Source organism: Bos indicus, chromosome 21 (genome assembly GCF_029378745.1).
Source record: "Bos indicus isolate NIAB-ARS_2022 breed Sahiwal x Tharparkar chromosome 21, NIAB-ARS_B.indTharparkar_mat_pri_1.0, whole genome shotgun sequence".
Classification (NCBI taxonomy): domain Eukaryota; kingdom Metazoa; phylum Chordata; class Mammalia; order Artiodactyla; family Bovidae; genus Bos; species Bos indicus.
In genome coordinates, this window is record NC_091780.1 from 56,981,044 (window position 1) to 57,002,542 (window position 21,499).

Sequence of the window (21,499 nt, forward strand, 5' to 3'; positions counted from 1 at the left end):
ACCTCATCACTTCTACTTAGTCCTCATTGCTGTATCTTCTGGTCAATGGTCCAGCATTATTTTGCAGACACCTTTCTTTTTATTTATTTATTTGAAGTATAGTGTGATTTACAATGATTCAAAGTGATTCAGTTTTACATATGTATATATATTTTTTTTCTCAGATTCTTTTCCATTGTAGATTGTTACAAGATATTGTTACAAGATATTTAACTCTTTTACCCTTCTTTCTGTTTATTGTACTTGCCTAGCAGACTCTAGTTAAACCATTTGCTTAATTCATGCCTATACTCAAGCAATCTGATGTTACTGGAGTTAAATACACTGTGTGGACAGGTTTCCCTTCACATTATTGACCTCACACGTCAGACAGGCACCCAGCACCAGCACTCCACATTCTGTGGGATAATGCTTCTCCCATTCTCCAGGAAGACAGTACCTTCTTTCTCCACGAATATCTTACAGCCCATCTCAGCCCTCACCTGTAGCACATGACCTTGTTTCAAACTTAACTGAGAAGTAGAAGCAGTCAGGGAGGAATTCTCTTAGCTTCTCCTCACTAAATAGCCTAACCTGTCCTGCATCCACATTGCAGCCTTGTCTCCTGTTACGGGAGCAACATTTAGCCAAACAACCCAAAAGCCAAGAGATCATTTTGCTTAGTAACCAACACATCGAATCTGCCAATTTTTCAAAACTAATATGATTTGTAAGGCTTCCCAGGTAGCGCTAGTGGTAAAGAATCTGCTTACCAATGCAGGAGATGCTAATTTGATTCCTGGAGAAGGAAATGGCAACCCACTCCAGTATTCTTGCCTAGAAAATCCCATGGACAGAGGACGCTGGTGGGCTATAGTCTGTGGGGCTGCAAAGAGTTGAACATGACTGAAGCGAATGGATACTGAATGGTTAATAGCAGCCATTCTTGTGCACACTTTTAGGTGATTACTGTTTATTTTGTCTTCATAGCAGTGATTTTAAGGAATGTTTAGTTTGTGAAAAGCTAAATAAATGGTAAGGGTATCTTAGTCTTTAACTCTGCTTAGTGCATGCATGCTAAGTCACTTCAGTTGTGTCCCTAACTCTGCTTAAGAAAAGCATAAATAGTAACTAAAATCTGATATACATTCACTATAAAAGCAGAATTGTTGAGGAAAGATTCAGAGCAGGCATATCAAAGTAAAATGTGCACTATCTTTTGGGCTATTTAATAGCTTAGAAATACAAAGTTAAAAGAAAACACAAAGTTCAAAACTTAAAACAGTTTCATCAGATATGAAATACTAAATTTGAAAATATTAATTACTGGAAATACAATGAAGGCTGGTATGCCATTTGAAGAATTAGTAAAAGACTATGAAAAGTGATTTAAGTTTGAAAAAGAAAATGACATTCTGAGCTGAAACTTGAAAATGTTTTAGGTTTTTAATATTTTGGTAAGTAATACTTACGTCTAGGGTCTTTGCCCTCTCACCTTGTTAGGGATATTTCTTCTGTGGTTATCCTTTTTCTCTCCATTATCTATCACCTCTTTCCTTTATCACATCCAAAGTAATTTTTACTGTTGCTTGTCCCCCATTCCCAAGCTTGTTCTTTTCTGAGTCTTCCTCATCTCATGGAATAGCACTTTCCGCGTACTTACTCAAGCTCTAAGTATAGATAATTTTAAAACATTCATTGACATATAATACATACATATAATATAAAGTTTGTGTATTGTAAGCAAACAGCATGATAAATTTTCACAGATTGAACACACCTGTTCTAGCTTATACCCAGATCAGAAATAAACTATTACCAATTCTCCCAGATGCCCCCTTCCTCATCCTCCCTATCTTTCCAAGGGTAACCACTTTCCAGACTTCCAGTACATAGACTATTAAAATTTATTTTCAATTCCTTTTCTCTCATTGTGTGTGTGTTAGTTGCTTAGTCGTGTCTGACTCTTTGCGACCCCTTTGAGTATAGCCTGCCAGGCTCCTCTGTCTATGAAATTTTCCAGGTGAGAATACTGGAGTGGGTTGTCATTTCCTCCTCCAGTGGATCTCCTCGACCCAAGGGTGGAACCTGTGTCTCTTGAGTCTCCTGCATTGGCAGGTGGTTTCTTTACCACTGGCGCCACTTGGGAATTTTCTGTCATTACCCATGTCCAATCCAGGAGCAATTCCTATTGACTTGACTTCCAGATATATCCTAAATCTGTCTGCCTTTCTCCAGCTCCACTCCTGTCATGGTAAGGGTCTTGCCTGGGCTGTGCAGTGGTTTCCTAATTGATGTCACTGTTTTTACTTTTATGCTCCCTTAAATGCTTTATTCTCGTAGCAGCCAAAGACATGTCTTTTCCTTTCTCTCTGTTTCTCTCTCTCTCTTGTTTTATCATTTTAAAACTACATAACATGAAACTTACCATCTGAACCACTTTTAGGAGTCCAGCACAGGAGTGTTAACTGTGTGAACACTGGTGTGCAACAGACCTCTAAAACTTTTCAGCTTGTAAAACCCAAGCTCTGTTACCATTGAACAACCCCCAAAGGCATCTTTTAAAAATTTATCATTTCGTGTCACTCCCTTGCTTGAACCCTCTGGTGACTTCCTTCTCTTTGAAAAAAACTCCAGACTCCTTTCCCAGGGTTGCAAGATCCCACTGACCTGATCTCCGTCCACTTTTCTGACCGTATCTCATTCTGCTTTCTTTATGCTCCACACTGCTTCATTGCATCAGGGGCTCCTTCTGCCTCTCATGTTCCTTCACAGCTTTGCACTTGTTTACTCCTTTACTCAAGTCTCAGTTGAAAGGCCACCTCCTCAGGTAGGCCTCTGACTACCAGTCTACTACTCAGTTGCCAACCCATCACATTATATTCCCTAGTGTCATTACTATCGAATATTTTTTCATGAGAAAGGGATCTTGTTTTTTTATATCCACTAGTACATGGAAGGTCCTCAGTAAATGTGTAGGTTAAATTCATGAAACACCAGATGAGTGAATATGTAATAAACCAGGCTTCTGATCATGTTAGATAAGAGTTTACTCTATGTTTTTTTTTTCATCTACATTTATCCTTCTCTAGAGTCAAATCTTATGCATTTAAAAAGAGCAAAAACAGTAAATGAATAAGGATTAATGAATTGGAGTAGATTTGATTAAGAAAAAGGAATAATTTGGAGACAATCCAGTGAAGAACTAGGAAGAAAAAAGCTTAGGGTTGATTATCCTAGAAATCTGCTATTGAATTTAGCCGTTAATTTCAGCTATCTTACGTGAAAATAAGATGGAAAGTAAAATTTATTATAGCAGTAGGCATAAGCTAAATCATGGGGTAAATGTTTTGTTCAAGTTTATTTGTGGTTAAAACAGACAGCTGTGTAAATTGCTTAGTGTGTACTACAGGAAAATAATGATATTTTTCTAAATTGAACTTACATTCAAGTATACTGCTAGGTAAATGTGAGATGCCAGAGGTAACATGTAAATCACTCTTTCATCCTACATAGTAGAATCACTTGATTTGGTTTAATTTTTTTGTTACTTTTTATTGTAAAATAATCTGAAAGTTAACAGAAAAGTTGTAAAAAATAGTATACCCAGATTTCCCAGTTGTCAGCATTTTATTGGCTTTGCCTTATGACTTCTTCATACACATACAGACACAGTGCTGCTGCTGCTAAGTCGCTTCAGTCGTGTCTGACTCTGTGCGACCCCATGGACTGCAGCCTACCAGGCTCCCCCGTCCCTGGGATTCTCCAGGCAAGAACACTGGAGTGGGTTGCCATTTCCTTCTCCAATGCATGAAAGTGAAAAGTGAAAGTGAAGTCGCTCAGTCGTGTCCGACTCTTAGCAACCCCATGGACTGCAGCCTTCCAGGCTCCTCTGTCCATGGGATTTTTCCAGGCAAGAGTACTGGAGTGGGGTGCCATTGCCTTCTCGCATACAGACACAGTATGAGATACTTTTTTGAAAGTAAGCTGCAGATATTCCATCATTACCTCTAGACACAGCAGTATGCAATACCTAGAAATGAGGACATGCTCCTGTAAGACTGTATATTTATGATACATCACTTGAAATAAGGAAATAAGCACTGATATCATACTGTTGATATTAATACTATTTCATCCACTGACCCCACTTGACTCTTGGTAATTGCTCCAACTGTGGCCTTTCCTTTTTGTTTGGAATCCCATCCAGGATGACACTTTGCATTTGTTGTCAAGACTTGATATTTTTGAAGCATGTATGTTCTAGATTTTTTTTTCTATTCACATACAAATATCTATATGATTTTTTTTTTTAAAGAAATGGGACCAAATTTTCCACATATTTTTGAATAATGAAGGTTGCTACAGATTTACCTTATTCAATACTTGGTATAATAAACTTTAAAATGTTCTTGAATAAGTGATTGAATTATTTCTAGTGATTCTTTAATAATACGTTATGTATACGTACTTTGATTATTTAATCCAGTGGTTCCCAAAAGCATGGTGCAAGGAGCCCTGGGGGCTACCCGAGACCCTTCTATGGAGTCCATCAGTTGTTTTTCACGGTGATATTAAGATGTTATTTGTCTTTTACTGTGAAAGCAGTGGTGGGTAGAGTGCTGGTGCCTTAGCGTAAATCAGGCCTGTGGCATCAAGCAGGTTAATCACTGCATTTTTCATCACCATACACTTGTCATTGAAATAAAGTTGCAGTTAAGAATATCCTTGATGAAGCAGTGAAAGTTATTTACTTTTATTCAACTTACAAACTTTTATTCAACTTTAATAAAGTTATAACTTTATTAAATCCTTTTAAAAAGAACTTCTTAAAATAATCTTGGTGTCAAGATGGGAAGTATACAGAATCACTTGTGTTATATACTAAGTTGGCCAAGAGTTTATTTGAGTTTTTCCCTAACATCGTACAGGAAACCCAAATGACTTTTTTTGGCCAACCCAATATGATGTTTGTCTTGAAGAAATCACTTGGTTAATTGCTTGAGTTGTTGAGTTAAACTAGCTACTTTATTTCCTGGAACACCAGTTTTACTTGAAATGACGTGGTTATTCAGACTTGTGTATTTGGCAAATATTTTCCCAAAAAAGAATAATTGAGCTTGTGACTCTAAGGAAAACAATTGATAGCATTTCTTGCCTCAGTCTGATAAAATTGAAACTTTCAAGTGAAAAGTAGCATTTTGGAAAACTTAGCCTGTCATTGTCAGATTGACAACATCACTTTTCTGGTGAGATGGTAGTGTTATTTGCAAATGTTGATTTTTAAAAATATTGTCAAATTTGTATAATATTGTGTAATTTATGAACTAATATTCATAAGTTAATGAACTTAACTGTGTGACTTAATGAACTAATATTTTCCAAATATCTAATGCATGAAGTTGCAAAGTAATGTACAAGTAAAAAGTCCAGTCAAAATGTAAGATCAATCAGTAAATTTTACTGTAACAAAGTACAGAAGTTATGGGTATGATTAAAGATTCCACATTACAACTAGCCTTTAAGAAACCACCACTTTTTGAGTTTTAATGTAATATCAAAGAAGAATATTCATGAAAAGGCTATTTAAAAATTTTTCCAGCTATTCATCTGTGTGAGGCTGGATTTTCTAAATATACTTACTTTAACCAAAACGATATATGGCAAGAAGCAGAATGTGAGAATCCAACTGTCTTCTATTGAGCTAGATATTAAAGAGACTTGCAAAAATGTAAAATAATGCCATACTTTTTACTATTTTTTTTCTTGCTTTGGAAACTATCATCTTTTGTGAAAAATGATGTTAACATTAACATGATATGAGTGATTTTATTTTTAATGAACAAATAAATTTTTAAAAATCTCTCAGTTTTAATTTCTGATATGGTAAAATATGAATAAATATAACCTACAAAAAACAAAAGTTCTTCAGGCTTCTCAGTCATTTTTAGGAGTTTAAAAAGAGATGCGTGGAGAAGGAAATGGCAACCTCTTCTGGTATTCTTGCCTGGGAAATCTCACAGTCAGAGGAGCCTGATGGGCTACAGTCCAGGGGGTTGCAAAGAGTCAGACACAACTTAGCAACAACAGCAACAACAACACACAGTCAGGTAGATCGTGACTTGGGGAGATACTTCTTGATGGAATCGTGGCATAAAATGGAGAGTGATACGACATAGCAATATGGAATATGGAGTTTTAAAAGAAATTAAAATGTGTGTATAGAATGTGCTGTGCTGTGCTGTGCTTAGTCGCTCAGTCATGTCTGACTCTTTGCAGCCCCATGCACTGTAGCCCAGCAGGCTCCTTTGTCCATGGGGATTCTCCAGGCAGGAATACAGGAGTGGGTTGCCATGCCCACCTCCAGGAGATCTTCCCAACCCAGGGTTCGAACCCAGGTCTCCCACAGTGCAGGCGGATTCTTTACCCTCTGAGCCACCAGGGAAGCCCATATATAGAATGAGTGTTCCAAATATTCAAATAATAAGGGCTGGGGCTAAAGAGAAAAAAAAAATAAAAAGAGATCAGAAGATTTGAGGACTACTGATTAGATCATTCCATGCTGATGGATTTTAAAGTTGTGTCCAGTTTTCCAGTCTTGTAAACATTGCTGCCATGTACTTTTTTTCCCCTCACGTGTGTGTGATCGTTTCAGTAGATAACTTCCTAGAAGTGCTGTGTTAAAAGGATAGGTACATTTTTAGTTTTAGATGTTGACAAATTGCTTTCTAACATAGTCGTTGTAATTTTCCCCTAGTGGATGGAAGTAACCTTTCCCTATTAGTAATTACTATAGCCAATTTCATAAATTAAAAGATGGTTTTATATTAAAAATTTTTGCATTTTTCAAATATCATTTGGGTCAAGTGGTAGAGAATCCACCTGCCAGTGCAGGAAATGCAGGTTTGATCCTTGGGTTGGGAAAAACCCCTGGAGAAGGAAATGGAAACCCACTGCAGTATTCTTGCCTGGAGAATCCCATGGCCAGAGGATCCTGGTGGGCTACAGTCTATGGGTTGCAAAGAGTCGGACATGACTTAGCAAATAAACAACAACAACAAAAATTATTAGTAAAATTGGATATGTTTTCATGGCTATGAATAATTTTTCTTATTTTATAAAGTGCTTGTATATCATTTTGTCCTGTTTTTACGTGTTGACCATCTTTTCCTTAACATATTTGGAAGAGCTCTTAGGAAAAAGTAGCTTCTGATAGTCAAATAGTGCTGCAGATAATTTTCTCCGTTTCTTTTCATTTCATGAGATTAGAATATCAGAGTTTTTTCCCCTCGTTACCATATTTATTCACCTTTTCTTTTCAGTTTTGTGTCATTTGTAGCTCTCACCTACACCAAGTTATAAAAATACTTTTCTGTATTTTCTTTGCCTGATTGGTGATTTTTAACCAGTTTGATTTAAATTAAACCCATCCTAGAAATGTGACAGCTCAATTTTAGTACTAATCTAAATAGGACCTGTGATTGCACATAATAGAAACTTGAATATTTCAGAGGAAAATTTAGTTTAAAGATGATGAAGCAATTTAGAGATGTAATGTATTTCTCACACCCCACTGCCTTAACCTCCTCGTATTAATACTTCCTTTCATCTGCTATTTTTCTGTAGTTGAGGAAACGTGTGAAACTTGAAGGGAAAGAACTTGAAGAATACTTGGAAAAAGAGAAACTAAAGAAAGAAGCTGCTAAAAAGCTCGAGCAGTCAAAAGAGTAAGTTGTTTTCAGGCAGATTAGAAGTTTTTATAATTTGAGAACGTGTTTCTACACAAAAATGTTTAATTGAAAATATTTAAATTTTCTTTTGACTTTATTGCTTTCAATACATCTTTCCAGTGGTGCTAAATTCTAAATTCTTTTCAGCGCTAATGTTAGCATGTATTTATTAGTTGGCCTGTTATCAATTGGCAGTTTACACTATATTTCACAAAATAGCAGTCCAATAATACTGTCATTAGCATTGAATTAACATTGACTTTTAATTTAAGAATAATTTTATAAATATTAATTAAAAATCATTTGGGGACTTGCTGATCTCTACCTTTTCACAAACTCCTTAGGGCGGACATAGATTCCAGTGATGAGAGTGACGCTGAGGAAGACATTGACCAGCCATCAGCGCATAAGACCAAGCATGACCTGATGATGAAAGGCGAAGGCAGTCGTAAAGGAAGTTTCTTCAAACAGGCTAAAAAGTCTTATCCTATGTTTCCTGCCCCAGAAGAAAGAATTAAATGGGATGAATATGGAGAAATCATCAAGTACGTGAGCAAAACAAGCTTTTCTTGCTTCTAGATTGGAGGTAGTAACTGTGTTGTCATTTGAGCTCAATGAATTTGGTCCTTCTGGTTATCATGTATGTAGTTTCTGAGTATCTCAGCTTGAAAGATACAGAAGACTTTTAATTTAAAATGTAAGGTTGAGGAACATCTAGAAAGTTACTATTAAAGGAGAACTGATAACTTTGTTACTTAGGTATGTAAAATGTTTTAAAAAGATGACCACTATTCTTTCCCCTCTCCCCACTTAAAAAGAGAGGTAAGGGACATGCAGGGCTTCCCAGGTGGTGCTGGTGGCAAAGAACACCAATGCAGGAGACCTAAGAGATGTGGGTACGATCCCTGGGTGGAAAGATCCCCTGGAGGAGGGCATGGCAACTCACTGCGGTATTCTTGCCTGGAGAATCCTATGGACAGAGGAGCCTGGCAGGCTGTGATCCATAGGGTTGCAAAGAGCTGGATACGACCGAAGTGATTCAGCACGTGCACAAGGGACATGCGTTGGAAAAAGACGTATGACAGGAGGAGCTTCTGACAGCTGGAGTTATGTTAAGTTGCGGAAATGGGTTATGTTTCAAGTATTGCATACCTGTTTTAGTTATAAGAGGAATAGGAGATACCATGAGTGGAACCGTGGAAAATCTATCTACACCGTTAGAAAAACAACTGAAATCACATGTTCGAATCACAAACTTAAAAACACTATTGTCCTGAATAAAGATCAGTAAATGTCAGATGCGTGCACAACGTCTTTCACAGTTTGGTCTCTCCCTACTTTCCTATTATATTTCTCTATATTTCTGTTACACTAGTGTGTGTTCGGAGAAGGCAATGACACCCCACTCCAGTACTCTTGCCTGGAAAATCCCATGGATGGAGGAGCCTGGTGGGCTGCAGTCCATGGGGTCGCTAAGAGTCGGACACGACTGAAGCGACTTAGCAGCAGCAGCAGCAGTGTGTGTTCTCCATTCTGGTGGTACCAGCCTTCTCTCAGTTTCCTCCTGCTCAGCCTTTTCTTTTTTTCTTAATTGGAGTATAATTGCTTTACAATGTTCTGTTAGTTTCTGCAGTATAATTAAGCGAGTCTGCTACATGTAAACATATATCCCCTCCTTCCTGACCTCCCTCCGACTGCCCCTCAATCCCACCCATCTTGGTCTTCATGGCTACTCAGCTTTTTCATGTCATGCATTTACACATTTCTTTCCTTCAGCCGTGCTCCACCTTCCCACCCCAGGCTTTCAGGCTGCTGAGTCTGGCCTCACAAACTCCTGGAAAGCTTCCCTCTTCTCCCCCGCCACCCCAACACAGTTACCTCCCTCTCTTGTACCTTCTTTGTTCTCCTTTAATGGTATCTTGAGCATATGGTCTTAGGTCATCCTTGGGTTTAATTAGGAAAATTCTACTGTTTATTTGGCCCTCTAAAGTAGTAGGGAAAAAAGCTGACAATCTAAACAGTGCTGGAGAGTTTGCTCACCGCTTCACTTAATTAGCGCCAGTCTGTTTAGCGTATGGACAGGGCTCTTTAGCTTCAATTTTCTTATCTTAAAAATGGAGGCAAGAATAAAATAGGTTGTGCGTTTAAGGCACTGAGCATAGCACCTGACTCGCAGTAAATGCATGTTAGGTGGTTGCTGCCTGCCATCGTTGTGTGGATTACAGTTGGCAATGCGCTACAGTTGCTCTGTGGGTTACAGTCAAAGATACTGGGCTCCTGCAGCAGTCTGGGTGCTGGTGGTAGAGGCCTGGATTGTCAGAGAGGAGTGTGAGGGGATTTGGGGCCAGGGCATGATAAATACTGAGATTAGACAGAGTGTTTAAAAAAAAAAAGTTTGCCTTTTAATTTTAACATAGAACTCTCTCTGATACTCAAAAATAAATGTGCTAGTAGTTTGTTGAAATAAAAGTGAGGGCTTTTGAGGGAGCTAATGATTTGTGTCTTGGTCTTCTCTGTAATAAGCAAAAATGGAGAGTCCTCTGCTTTCATCAGGCAGGGAAGGAATAATGGGTGAGGGGGCATCTTAGCGAAACTAAAGGAGACCTGAGATTTGTGAGACTGGAAATTGACAAGAGAAACCACAGAAATTGAGAAAATGAATTACTGGAACAAAGGAAGGCCAGGTTGCAGTAGTACTTGCAGCAGCCACTAAGGTCTCTGAATGGCCTGTCTAGGTAGGGCCTTTTCGCTCCTCACATGGTGTGTTTTAAAGTGTACTTAAAGAACCTAATACATGCTGTCATTCGATTACTGAAATTGTGAAGTTGCACTGACTTTGGATCAAATGTATATTTGAATCTTGAGATATGTGAGGAGTCTAAAAATTGTGCCATCTACTAATTGGTTGTATATATTAAATAATACTAGCTTGCTTGTTACTACTTCTAATTAGAGGCTTATTATTTAGACCAGAGGATTTCTTAGTGCCAGAACTTCAAGCTACTGAAGAAGAAAAAAGCAAATTAGAGTCTGGCCTGACAAATGGAGACGAACCCATGGATCAGGATTTATCTGATGTTCCTACTAAGTGTATTTCTACAACAGAATCTATTGAAATAAAGTAAGTGCTTTTGTTGCATTTTGCAAATGGATTACAAAGTAAAATTTCAAGTACTTGAATTATATAATTGACATTGTTTCAGAGGTTATATTTCTGAATATTCACTAGCAAGTTTGTGCTTAGTTAATTTTTTTCTTCTTGTGATATATGGGAGTTTTTCCCTTTATTAATGATACTGGAATGCCAAAGTGAATTGGTGGTGAGGAGGGGGTTAAACTTCACATTGTACATTTATATGAAGAAACATTCTTTCTGGTGTTTTTAGTAAGTTGAGTAGCAGGTGAACTTGTGTAATTCACAAGTTTAATTTTTCTAAGAGCTTGTTCAGTAAAATAAACACCTTAACTCAATTACCTCTAGGGCACTAATATCTTAAAAACACCACTTTGTCTTAAAAATACCCATTGTGAACCTTTTTTCCCCCTTTCTGCTAGTGCAGTTAACAGCAGCAAATTATCATTTTGGAATATATATATTTTTTAAGTTATCAGAGAGCAGAGTGGCTTATTTGTCTAGTAGTATCATTTAGTATACATTCTTGAATATAGCTAAGAGCTTAATAATACATGTTAACAATATAACAGGGTATATTCCTCAAATCCTCATGCTACATGTTGATACATTTCTTTCCTGATGGTAAAAGCTATTAAAAACCTAATTTTAGAATGAACTTACCAGAAAAGGAAACTTGAATAATCATTTAATTACAGGGCCAGGGTTACTTACATAGACTATGAAGGACGCTCTGATGGGGATTCCATTAAAAAAATCATCAATCAGATGAAACCACGCCAGTTAATCATCGTCCATGGACCACCAGAAGCCAGTCAGGATCTTGCAGAGTGCTGTCGTGCATTTGGTGGGAAAGATATTAAAGTATACATGCCAAAGCTGCACGAGACAGTCGATGCCACTAGTGAAACTCACATCTACCAGGTAAGCATGCTGGCCTTCAAGCAGCAAGTCCTAGGGGCCGAGATTATTGGTGGTTTCCAACCTCAGCTCCGCATCAGGAGAGCTCTGGGGAGTCAAGGGGGTTCAATGTTTTCGTCTTAGTCTCATCAGTTACATTAGAATCACTGGAGGTAGGACCCTGGCATCAGTAGAAAAGAAAATTTGCCATGTGGTCCCCGTGTGCAGTCGAAATTAAGAACCTTTACTTTGGAAAGTAGACGGGGCCCTAATGATCTTATGGGTCATTGGGTCATTACCAGTTACAGTGAAGATCAGATGAGTGAGAGATTTTTAAACTTTAATACACAGTACTAAAGTTAGAAAATTATAATAATAGGTCATATTTAATTGTCAAGTTATACTCTGTGGGCTTTATTTCTCTTTTTCCCCTTTGCATCATATCTAGGTGAGATTAAAAGATTCACTTGTCAGCTCCCTTCAGTTTTGTAAGGCAAAAGATGCTGAACTAGCTTGGATAGACGGTGTCTTAGACATGAGAGTTTCCAAAGTGGACACAGGAGTTATTTTAGAAGAAGGCGAACTAAAGGATGATGGAGAAGACTCTGAAATGCAGGTGGATGCGCCTTCAGATTCTAGTGTCATAGCACAGCAGAAGGCCATGAAAAGTCTGTTCGGAGACGATGAGAAAGAAACAGGTGAAGAAAGTGAGATCATTCCTACTCTGGAACCCTTACCACCTCATGAGGTAAAAAAAGCATGTGCTGCTTCTCCTCTCTCCCTTAATTTACTCTTTGAATTTTCCTTCTATGTTTTGAACCATTTAAAATGTGTCATATGTAGACTCATTTTGAAGTTTTAAAAAAATTACTAAAGATAACGTTCCTGTGCTTGTGCTTGTGTGTCCTCCACGGCTAGAGGATAACGATAGTAGAGAACCCTTCAGCAAATCTTCTAAGACACATAATTGTTCCATGATTTGCTTTTTCCAGAATAGATTTTTAAATGTTAAGTTTGATGGTTGGGAGTGTCACCTGTCTACTTCTATTATAGTTAGGAGATTTATAATTCCATTTTTCTATGTTGCCTCTTCAGTTGAACCACTTTTGTTTTTGATATAGTTAGAAATGTTTTATTTAGTAGAGATATAGTTTTAGTTTGGTATTTTGTTCACGTGTTCTCAAGAGATATCTAGTTAACTGGCAGAGCTGTAAAATAGTTTAACGTATGGTAATATTAAAAGCACATGATCAGAGTCTTAAACGACTGTCCCGTGATGTCTTTAGCCCTTCTATGCAATAAGGAATGAAGAGATGGCCTCTTTCATCAGATCCCCTCTAGCACAACTCTTGAAATTGCAGGAAGGAATTAGGAACTTTCCTCTCTGTGCCAAAGCTGGCACTCTCCAAAACAACGTCAAAGCAGCGGCATTACGTTGAACCACTTGCCTTTGATTCTAAAACCCACGGTGTCCACCGCATCCACAGTGAGGGGGAAGGACAGTGGAAGCGGGGTCAGGGACAGTTATCCTCTGAACTATATACAAAGGACTGGGATCTGGAAAATGAAATTTCAGTTCAGTTCTGCCTACTGGCACTCTCGTTGACCCCCTTTGGCAAGTGGGTGAGTGAAGAGCATAACATTATCAAACATCTTTCTGTTATTATGAGGCATGACTAATAAACTTGATTGTGAAACATCCAGAAAATGTGAAGGGCTTTGTAATGTTAAATAAGGAGGTAAAACTCAGAATAACAACTGGGAATGTGATTTATAGACTTGAAATGATCTGTCAAAGGAATTCAGGGGATAATAGAAAGTAGCTTTGAGATCATGTGTTACTTCCCTTTATTCAGTACAACTCTGTGTCTAGTGTTCTGTTTGAAATTCTTTTCCCTTTAACCTTACCTCAGGTTCCTGGACATCAGTCGGTTTTCATGAATGAACCAAGACTGTCAGACTTCAAACAAGTTCTTTTACGGGAGGGGATCCAAGCTGAATTCGTAGGAGGCGTGCTCGTTTGCAACAATCAAGTGGCAGTCCGTAGAGTAAGTGTGGTTTTAGTAAGGAAGGACTGAGTGAACAAATACTTCTGGTATTTTGTTATTTTGAATTCTGTAATTCTTGATTGAGTTAATTTTACAAACTGGAGCTCAGTAAATTAAATTTATCATGATGACCTTGAAGGCTTTTAAAAGGGACTGTCAAAGACGTGGTATATAATTTTATTGTAGATTTTTATTATTTGAATCTTCTGACATTTATGTGTCTATGTAAAATTCATGACTAGAATATTATGTTCATATTCTGTGAATCAGAACAGTCACTTCCTAATCAATCATAAAGTAACCTAGTTAATATGTTTTGGTTATCATGTCTGCATATTAACGGGTAGAAGATGTACTAAAGAACTTTTTTTTTCTACTTGGTTTCTAGACGGAAACTGGACGCATTGGATTAGAAGGCTGCCTTTGTCAAGACTTTTATAGGATAAGAGACCTTTTATATGAACAGTATGCCATTGTGTAAAGGACATGATGTCAAAACGTATCTGTTTGACCTTTCTAAGAAAAAAGGATTCTTATTCTAAGCTTTTGCTTTTTTGTTTTGTAACATATAAAAAGAATCTGCCAGAAAAACTTAACATCCACTTGATTTTTAAAAGTGTAAATAGAAACCATATTGCTAATGCTCAAATGAGCATGCTGCCTTTTGGCTTTCAGAGTGTCAGAGATCCTTACAAGTGCACAGGCCTTGGAGTTGAAGGTAACTGGCTTCCTTTACAGACCCCTTATTTTAGAAGGGCTTTTACTTGAATTAAACAATGCAACTTAGCAAACCTGTTCATGGCCTTAGAGAAGCATGTTTGCATGAATTCTTGCAAACTGTTTCTTATATTTTCTGGAATGAAAAGTAGGAATTTCTTTTAAAAAGATGTGCCATAAAAAAAACAAACTGATAAAACAGTTTTTTGAAGCCTATGTATTTAAAAAACGGAAAAACCAAGAGTACGTGCTGTAACTTAAATTCCTGTATGCATTTTCTTCACATGGAGCTTCTCTTCTCCGTGGCATGCTTCCCAGTGATTCACTCTTCCATGAGATGGGATACATTTGGTTCAGAAGTCAGTTTTTATTTCCCCCATTTCTTACTTTATCAAGATTTTGTTCCTGTTATTGTTGTTCAATTTGAATTATAACACTGTCATTTGGATATATGTAATTGAAGAAAACTCTTAGTCTTAAAGGTCTTGCCTACGTTTAAACACATCTTAACTCACAGCTTGGTTACTGTATTGGAGACTGTTCATTGCTTTGCTTTCAGAGGAGCAAATGTTGAACTTTACATTTTTATAAGGTAACAGTATAATTAAGAGGTGTAAATGTGTTCATCTCTTAGGCTTGCTTTCTCCTAAGGTTGCCCAAACAGTGGTTGAGTTTTATACATATTGCTACAAAAATAATACTGAAGTTGGACAAGACCATCCTTTCTATGTTCATGTCTTTCTTGGGGCCAGCAGCCTTGATACAGTGTAAACCACTTGTGCTTAAGAGTAAAAACAGTACATGCAATTTCCATTGAACTTAAAAATGAAAATCATGTCACCCTGTTGTAATCTGTTGGTGCTTTTTTTAGAATGTAGCTTAATCATGACAGACCTTGATCTTTACTTCTTAATTATTTAACCCCTCCTCTCTGTACACTTCAGCATTTTTAGAAGAATCAGTCTTCTTGTTTAACTTATATGGAACTATGCATAGTACAACCCACTGATACTAGACAAGAATTAATAGTTCATTCTATTTCTAAGGCTTAGAGAGCTCTTACTTTGGGTTAGATTGCTCATGCAAAGTTTATAGCCTTCTGGTACTGAAAACCAGATATACAAAATAATGTTACAGGTGGTAAAGATAAAGGGTATTTTTTTTTGTAGAGCTCTGAAAAAAAATCACTTCAGCTCTTACTGCTGAATAGAGTAAGCCTAGAATTCTATTTATATTCCAGGGAAAAGAAAGTCTGCACTTGTTTGATGGCTTAAAGCATCAGGTTATACATATTACATTGCAGTACTGGTATTGAAAAATCATTTCTTGCTTTGCCTTTCTATTGTCCTGTGAATGGGAATTAAATGTTAAAGCACTGCTTGAAGATTGCTGTGCTAACTAGTGTCAATGCAGGAGCAAGGTTTTCACCTGTTTCTAGATGACAGTATTACTAAAATCTCTAAAATGAAGATATTTGTTCAGTCTCAGTTGCTTAAGAAGAATGTAAATTTTAAAAAGGACTCTGAGATAAATCATGAGCTCAGAGAACTTTCAGATTATCATTTTTCAGAAGAAGACTAAATACAGTGGACCGTCAGTTGATATCTATAAATAATTTGGTTAAAAAGAAATTTTATTCTGTAATTCGTGTCAATGGGATTATAAATGTCAAATATTACAGATTTTTTTATTTTCATGAACCAGTAGGTGGCCTGAAACAGAAGTGAGGAAATCAATTTTCTAAGGAGGGCCTTTGCCTGTAAAAATTTTTCTTAGATAACAATTCACTTTAAAATTCACTTTTTTAAAGTTACATTCATTGGGGGTTTTTTTTTAGTGTATTTACAGAGTTATGCAACCATTGCCACTGTCTTAATTCCAGAACACTTCATCACCCCAAAAAGAAAGGTCATATTCGTTAGCAGTCACTCCCCATTCTCGCGTCTCAACTCTGGGCAACCATTAATCTGTTTTCTGTCTTTGTGAATTTACTTATTCTTGATAGTTCAAAAAAATGGAATCATACAGTGTGTGTTTTTCTGTGTCTGACTCTTGGCATAACTTTTAGGATTCATCAGTGGTGTAACATGTGTCAATATGCTTTTTGTGGCTGAATAATACTCCATGTGGATGCACCACATTTTGCTTTAGTCCATTCATCCGTTGAGAGGCATTTGGTTTGTTTCTACTTTTTGGCTATAATGAATAATGCTGCTCTGAATGAATATTTGTGTACAAGTTCTTGTATGGGCACATGTTTTCAGTCTAGAGAGGCATATACCTAAAAGTAGAAGGGCTGGATCATATGGTAACTCTGTGTAACCATTTGAAAAATTGCCAGACTGTTCTCCACAGTGGCTGCACCATTTTCCATTCCTCCCAGCAGTGTATGAGGATTCCAGTTTCTCCATGACCTTGGCAGCACTGATGAACCATTATCTTACTTTAGCCATTTTACTGTGTATGAAGAGGTATCTCATTGTGGTTTTGATTTCCATTTCTCTAATGACTGATGATTTTGAGCTTCTTTTCTTGTTCTTATTGGCCATTTATCTTTTGTAGGTATGTATCTGTTCAGATCCTTTGCCTATTTTTAAATTGGGTTATTTATCTTTTTATTGTTGAGTTAAAGAGTTTTTTATTTTTTTAAATGTATTCTGGATACTAAATCCTTAACATATGTGACTTGCAAATATTTTTTCCCATTTGTAGACATTTTTTCCCCTCTCTTGATGGTGTCCTTTGAAACACAAAACTTTTAAATTTTGATGAAGTCTAATGTCTCTTTTTACTTTTTAGTTCCTTGTACTATTGGTGTTGTATCTTAGAAAGCCATTGCTTCATCCATTGTCACAAAAATTTATGCCTATTTCTTTCCTGAGAGTTTTGTGGTTAAATATAGTTCTTATATTTAAGTCTTTGATTCATTTTGAGTTAACTTTTACATATGATGTGAGCTAAGGGTCCGATTTCATTCTTTTGCACTTGAATACCCAGTAGTGCTGGCATCATTTGTTGAAAGACTGTTTCCTCATTAACTTTTCTTGCCATCTTTGTTGGAAGTCAGTTGCCCATGAATGTATGACTTTCTTCCTAGAGTCTTAGTTCTGTTTCACTGATCTGTCCTCTACCCACATCTATCTGTATGCCAGTACCACACTGTTTTCAATACTGTAACTGTATCAGGGTTTTAAGTCAGCAAGTGTACATCCTCCAACTTTTTTCTCTTTCAAGATCATTTGGGCTATTCTGGTTCCCTAGCATTTTCATATGGATTTTAGAATCAGCTTATCAATCTCTGCAAAAAAAGCCCTCTCACTTTTAAAAGGGAAAAAAGGTAGTTGGAATTTGTAACTTAAAGTCTTAGAACATTAAGCCTGAGTGGGACTGTAGAATTCATCTAGTTCGACACACTTATTTCAACGTTGAATGAATGGGCCTGTGGAAGGGAAAGGATTTGCTTAAGATAGGTAGCTAGTCAGAGACAGAGGTGGAATTGGAACCTAGCCTTCATAGAGTTTATTCATTTGATACTAAATGAATCTACAATCCTTATAGAATCCACTAATTCAATACTAAAATAAGTGTGTTGAACTAGCTGATTTCTGCAGTCTGAGATTTTAAGCTGTAAATTTCAACTACTTTTTTTTCCTGCACTGCTGTACTGCTCTGGTTCCTTAGTTATATTCACTTTGCTTAGGGGGAATATGTTCACTTTATTTGCTGTAAGAACAGCATGAACAATAGTCTGCTCAGAGAGGACTGCTTCCATCCTGTGTGATGGCCAGTAAAGGTGGGGCAGGGGCGGGGGGGGTGTGGGGGTGCAGATAGGGTGGGGACAGAAAGGGTAAATGTCACATCCTGTACTTTTCTTTGATTTTAAGGTTCTAGAGGTTTAGATAAAATAAGGTTATTGTCCTTTAAATATTGATGAACTCATTACCACTTAAGTCAAAGGGTGTAAATAGTGGTTGGTGATTGAGAGGTCGATTGTTTGCTTGTTTGTTTGGGTGGTGGTTGCTCCCCACCACCCCAACCCCTTGTTTATCCAGCCATGTGGCATCTACAGAGTGGATGGATATGTATACATGGAACTAGAGAAGGAACCTTCAGATCTGCTGCCTGGGTGAGGATCAAGGGAAGGTTTTTCTCCTTCTTGTGCTCTTTCTCACTCTAACCACCTTAATTGTGTTTATGAGAAAATACCCCAGATTGTCAAAATAAACATGGAGGACTTTGCTGAAATTGAGGGTATCTTTGTTTCTCTCTCCCATCCATCTCTATGCCTACCTCCCCCATCCCACACACACACCCACACAGCTCTAGTTTTTTGGTGCTTTTTCCTTCATTACTCAAGCCCATTTCATTTTAGTTCTTGAAGTTAAAATGTGATTTCGAGGAGCAAAATAGTACAAGTTTGGAGAGTTTTGCATCTCTCCTCATTGTTGAAGAGAACCGCAAGTATATGTGCTTCTTTTGTGAAATTGTTACTAGATTCCGTGGATCCTACTCAGACTTGATACTGAGTGATAATTTCAAGTGGAGAATATACAAAGGATTCATAAGGATATACTACATCACTTTCTGAAGTTATTTTTAATGTTCAGTATCCAATTTATCATATGTATTTCCTTTTTTCCTCCCTGTCACAATTGTAATTTTTTTTGAAAGCGAAAGTCACTCAGTCGTGTCCGACTCTTTGGGACCCCATGGATTGTAGCCCACCAGGCTCCTCTGTCCATGGGATTCTCCAGGCAAGAGTACTAGAGTGAGTTGCCATGCCCTCCTCCAGGGGAATCTTCCCGACCCAGGGATCGAACCTGCGTCTCTTACATCTCTCCTGCTTTGGCAGGCGGGTTCTTCACCACTAGCAAAAGGCACTATTAATTGTTCATTGGAAACAAATCTCTCTGGGAAGCTGGTTTTATTCTAAGGGTGCTGCTGCGGTCCTTGTTTATTTTTGGACCTCTCATTTCTCTCCAGATTCGTGTACCGAGCTTATGAGAGATGTGATTTATTTCAGAAACACACGGTGGCCTTGGCCCAACATATGCCATTACCATTTGACTCTAAATGATCCCCACCCCCGCAAATATTTAAACCTTTCCTTTATAGACAGACATTTGCTATCATAGAAGATTTTTTATATTAAAGAGTTAGCTATTAAATACCAAATTATAATTGAAATAAAAGTAGGGAAATATACCACAAATCATAAAGATACTCATGGTTTGGGTTAAATTTCATATTTAAGTATCAAAGGATGTATGTCTCTGATGAGATTATGGAAATCTTATAAGAAAAATATTACTTTAACCTAGATGTACAAGATTTAAATTCTCAAGGTTTCTCAATATCTCCCATACGTAATTTTTTTTTAAGGAGACAGACATATTGTAGGAAGAAAGAATATGTCTAATGAGAAAAATTCAGTTCAGTTCAGTTCAGTCGCTCAGTTGTGTACAACTCTGCGACCCCGTGGACTGCAGCACACCAAGCTTCCCTGTCCATCACCAACTCCTGGAGTTTACTCAAAGTCATGCCCATTGAGTCGGTGATGCCATCCAACCATCTCATCCTCTGTCGTCCCCTTCTCCTCCCGCCCTCAATCTTTCCCAGCATCAGGGTCTTTTCAGATGAATCAGCTCTTTGCATCAGGTGGCCAAAATATTGGAGTTTCAGCTTCAACATCAGTCCTTCCAATGAACATTCAGGACTGATTACCTTTAGGATGGACTGGTTGGATCTCCGTGCAGTCCAAGGGACTCTCAAGAGTCTTCTCCAACACCACGGTTCAAAAGCATCAATTCTTCGGCACTCAGCTTTCTTGATAGTCCAACTCTCGCATCCATACATGACCACTGGAGAAACCATAGCTTTGACTAGATGGACCTTTGTTGGCAAAGGAATGTCTTTGCTTTTTAATATGCTGTCTAGGTTGGTCATAACATTCCTTCCAAGGAGTAAGAGTCTTTTAATTTCATGGCTGCAGTCACCATCTGCAGTGATTTGGGAGCCCCCCAAAATAAAGTCTGACACTATTTCCCCATCTATTTGCCATGAAGTGATGGGACTGGATGCCATGATCTTTGTTTTCTGAATGTTGAGCTTTAAGCCAACTTTTTCAACTCTCCTCTTTCACTTTCATCAAGAGTCTCTTTAGTTCTTCACTTTCTGCCATAGGGGTGGTGTCATCTGCATATCTGAGGTTATTGATATTTCTCCAGGCAATCTTGATTCCAGCTTGTGCTTCATCCACCCCAGCGTTTCTCATGATGTACTCTGCATAGAAGTTAAATAAGCAGGGTGACAATATACAGCCTTGACGTACTCCTTTTCCTATTTGGAACTAGTCTGTTGTTCCATGTCCAGTTCTAACTGTTGCTTCCTGACCTGCATACAGGTTTCTCAAGAGGCAGGTCAGGTGGTCTGGTATTCCCATCTCTTTCAGAATTTTCCACAGTTTATTGTGATCCACACAGTCAAAAGCTTTGGCGTAGTCAGTAAAACAGAAATAGATGTTTTTCTGGAACTCTCTTGCTTTTTCAGTGATCCAGAGGATGTTGGCAATTTGAAAGATTCAGAACATTGTGCATTTTTAACTATTAAGCAGAATCTTATATCTACATTATTGCCCATTAAGAAAAGCTTCCTTCACATTTATTTCAACTATTCTTTTGAATAGTTTTACTCATTAAGCAGAGATTTTTGTAGTATAAAAACCAGAGTAATAAATTCCCAGTAGGTCAAAGACCACTTGTGTGTGTCTTATTTTTTCACTTATTATTTTGAAATAATTTTAAACTGACTGAAAAATTACACAGATAGTTTAAAAGATCCTTTATAGCCTTCTGCTAGTATCCCCTGTTAACATTTTTGCCATATTTATTTATCTTTCTACACACACACACATGTGTAGTTGTTCAGTTGTGTCTGACTCTGCAACCCCATGGACTGCAGCACACAAGGCTTCCCTGTCCATCACTATCTCC

The 21,499-nt window shown here is 37.6% G+C and overlaps 1 protein-coding gene across 2 annotated transcripts in view; it reads left to right on the top strand.

Annotated features, from left to right (window-relative positions):
• Positions 1-18,752, top strand: part of CPSF2 (cleavage and polyadenylation specific factor 2) — a 36,616-nt gene extending 17,864 nt beyond the window's left edge. For both annotated transcript variants that reach the window (XM_019983657.2, XM_019983658.2), the window contains 7 exons: positions 7,606-7,706; positions 8,054-8,254; positions 10,678-10,830; positions 11,541-11,766; positions 12,191-12,490; positions 13,656-13,790; positions 14,179-18,752. In XM_019983657.2, the coding sequence (XP_019839216.1) occupies positions 7,606-7,706; positions 8,054-8,254; positions 10,678-10,830; positions 11,541-11,766; positions 12,191-12,490; positions 13,656-13,790; positions 14,179-14,271 (1,209 nt within the window). In that variant the 3' untranslated portion in view covers positions 14,272-18,752. The remainder of the gene's footprint in view (positions 1-7,605; positions 7,707-8,053; positions 8,255-10,677; positions 10,831-11,540; positions 11,767-12,190; positions 12,491-13,655; positions 13,791-14,178) is intronic.
• Positions 18,753-21,499: the final 2,747 nt, after the last annotated feature.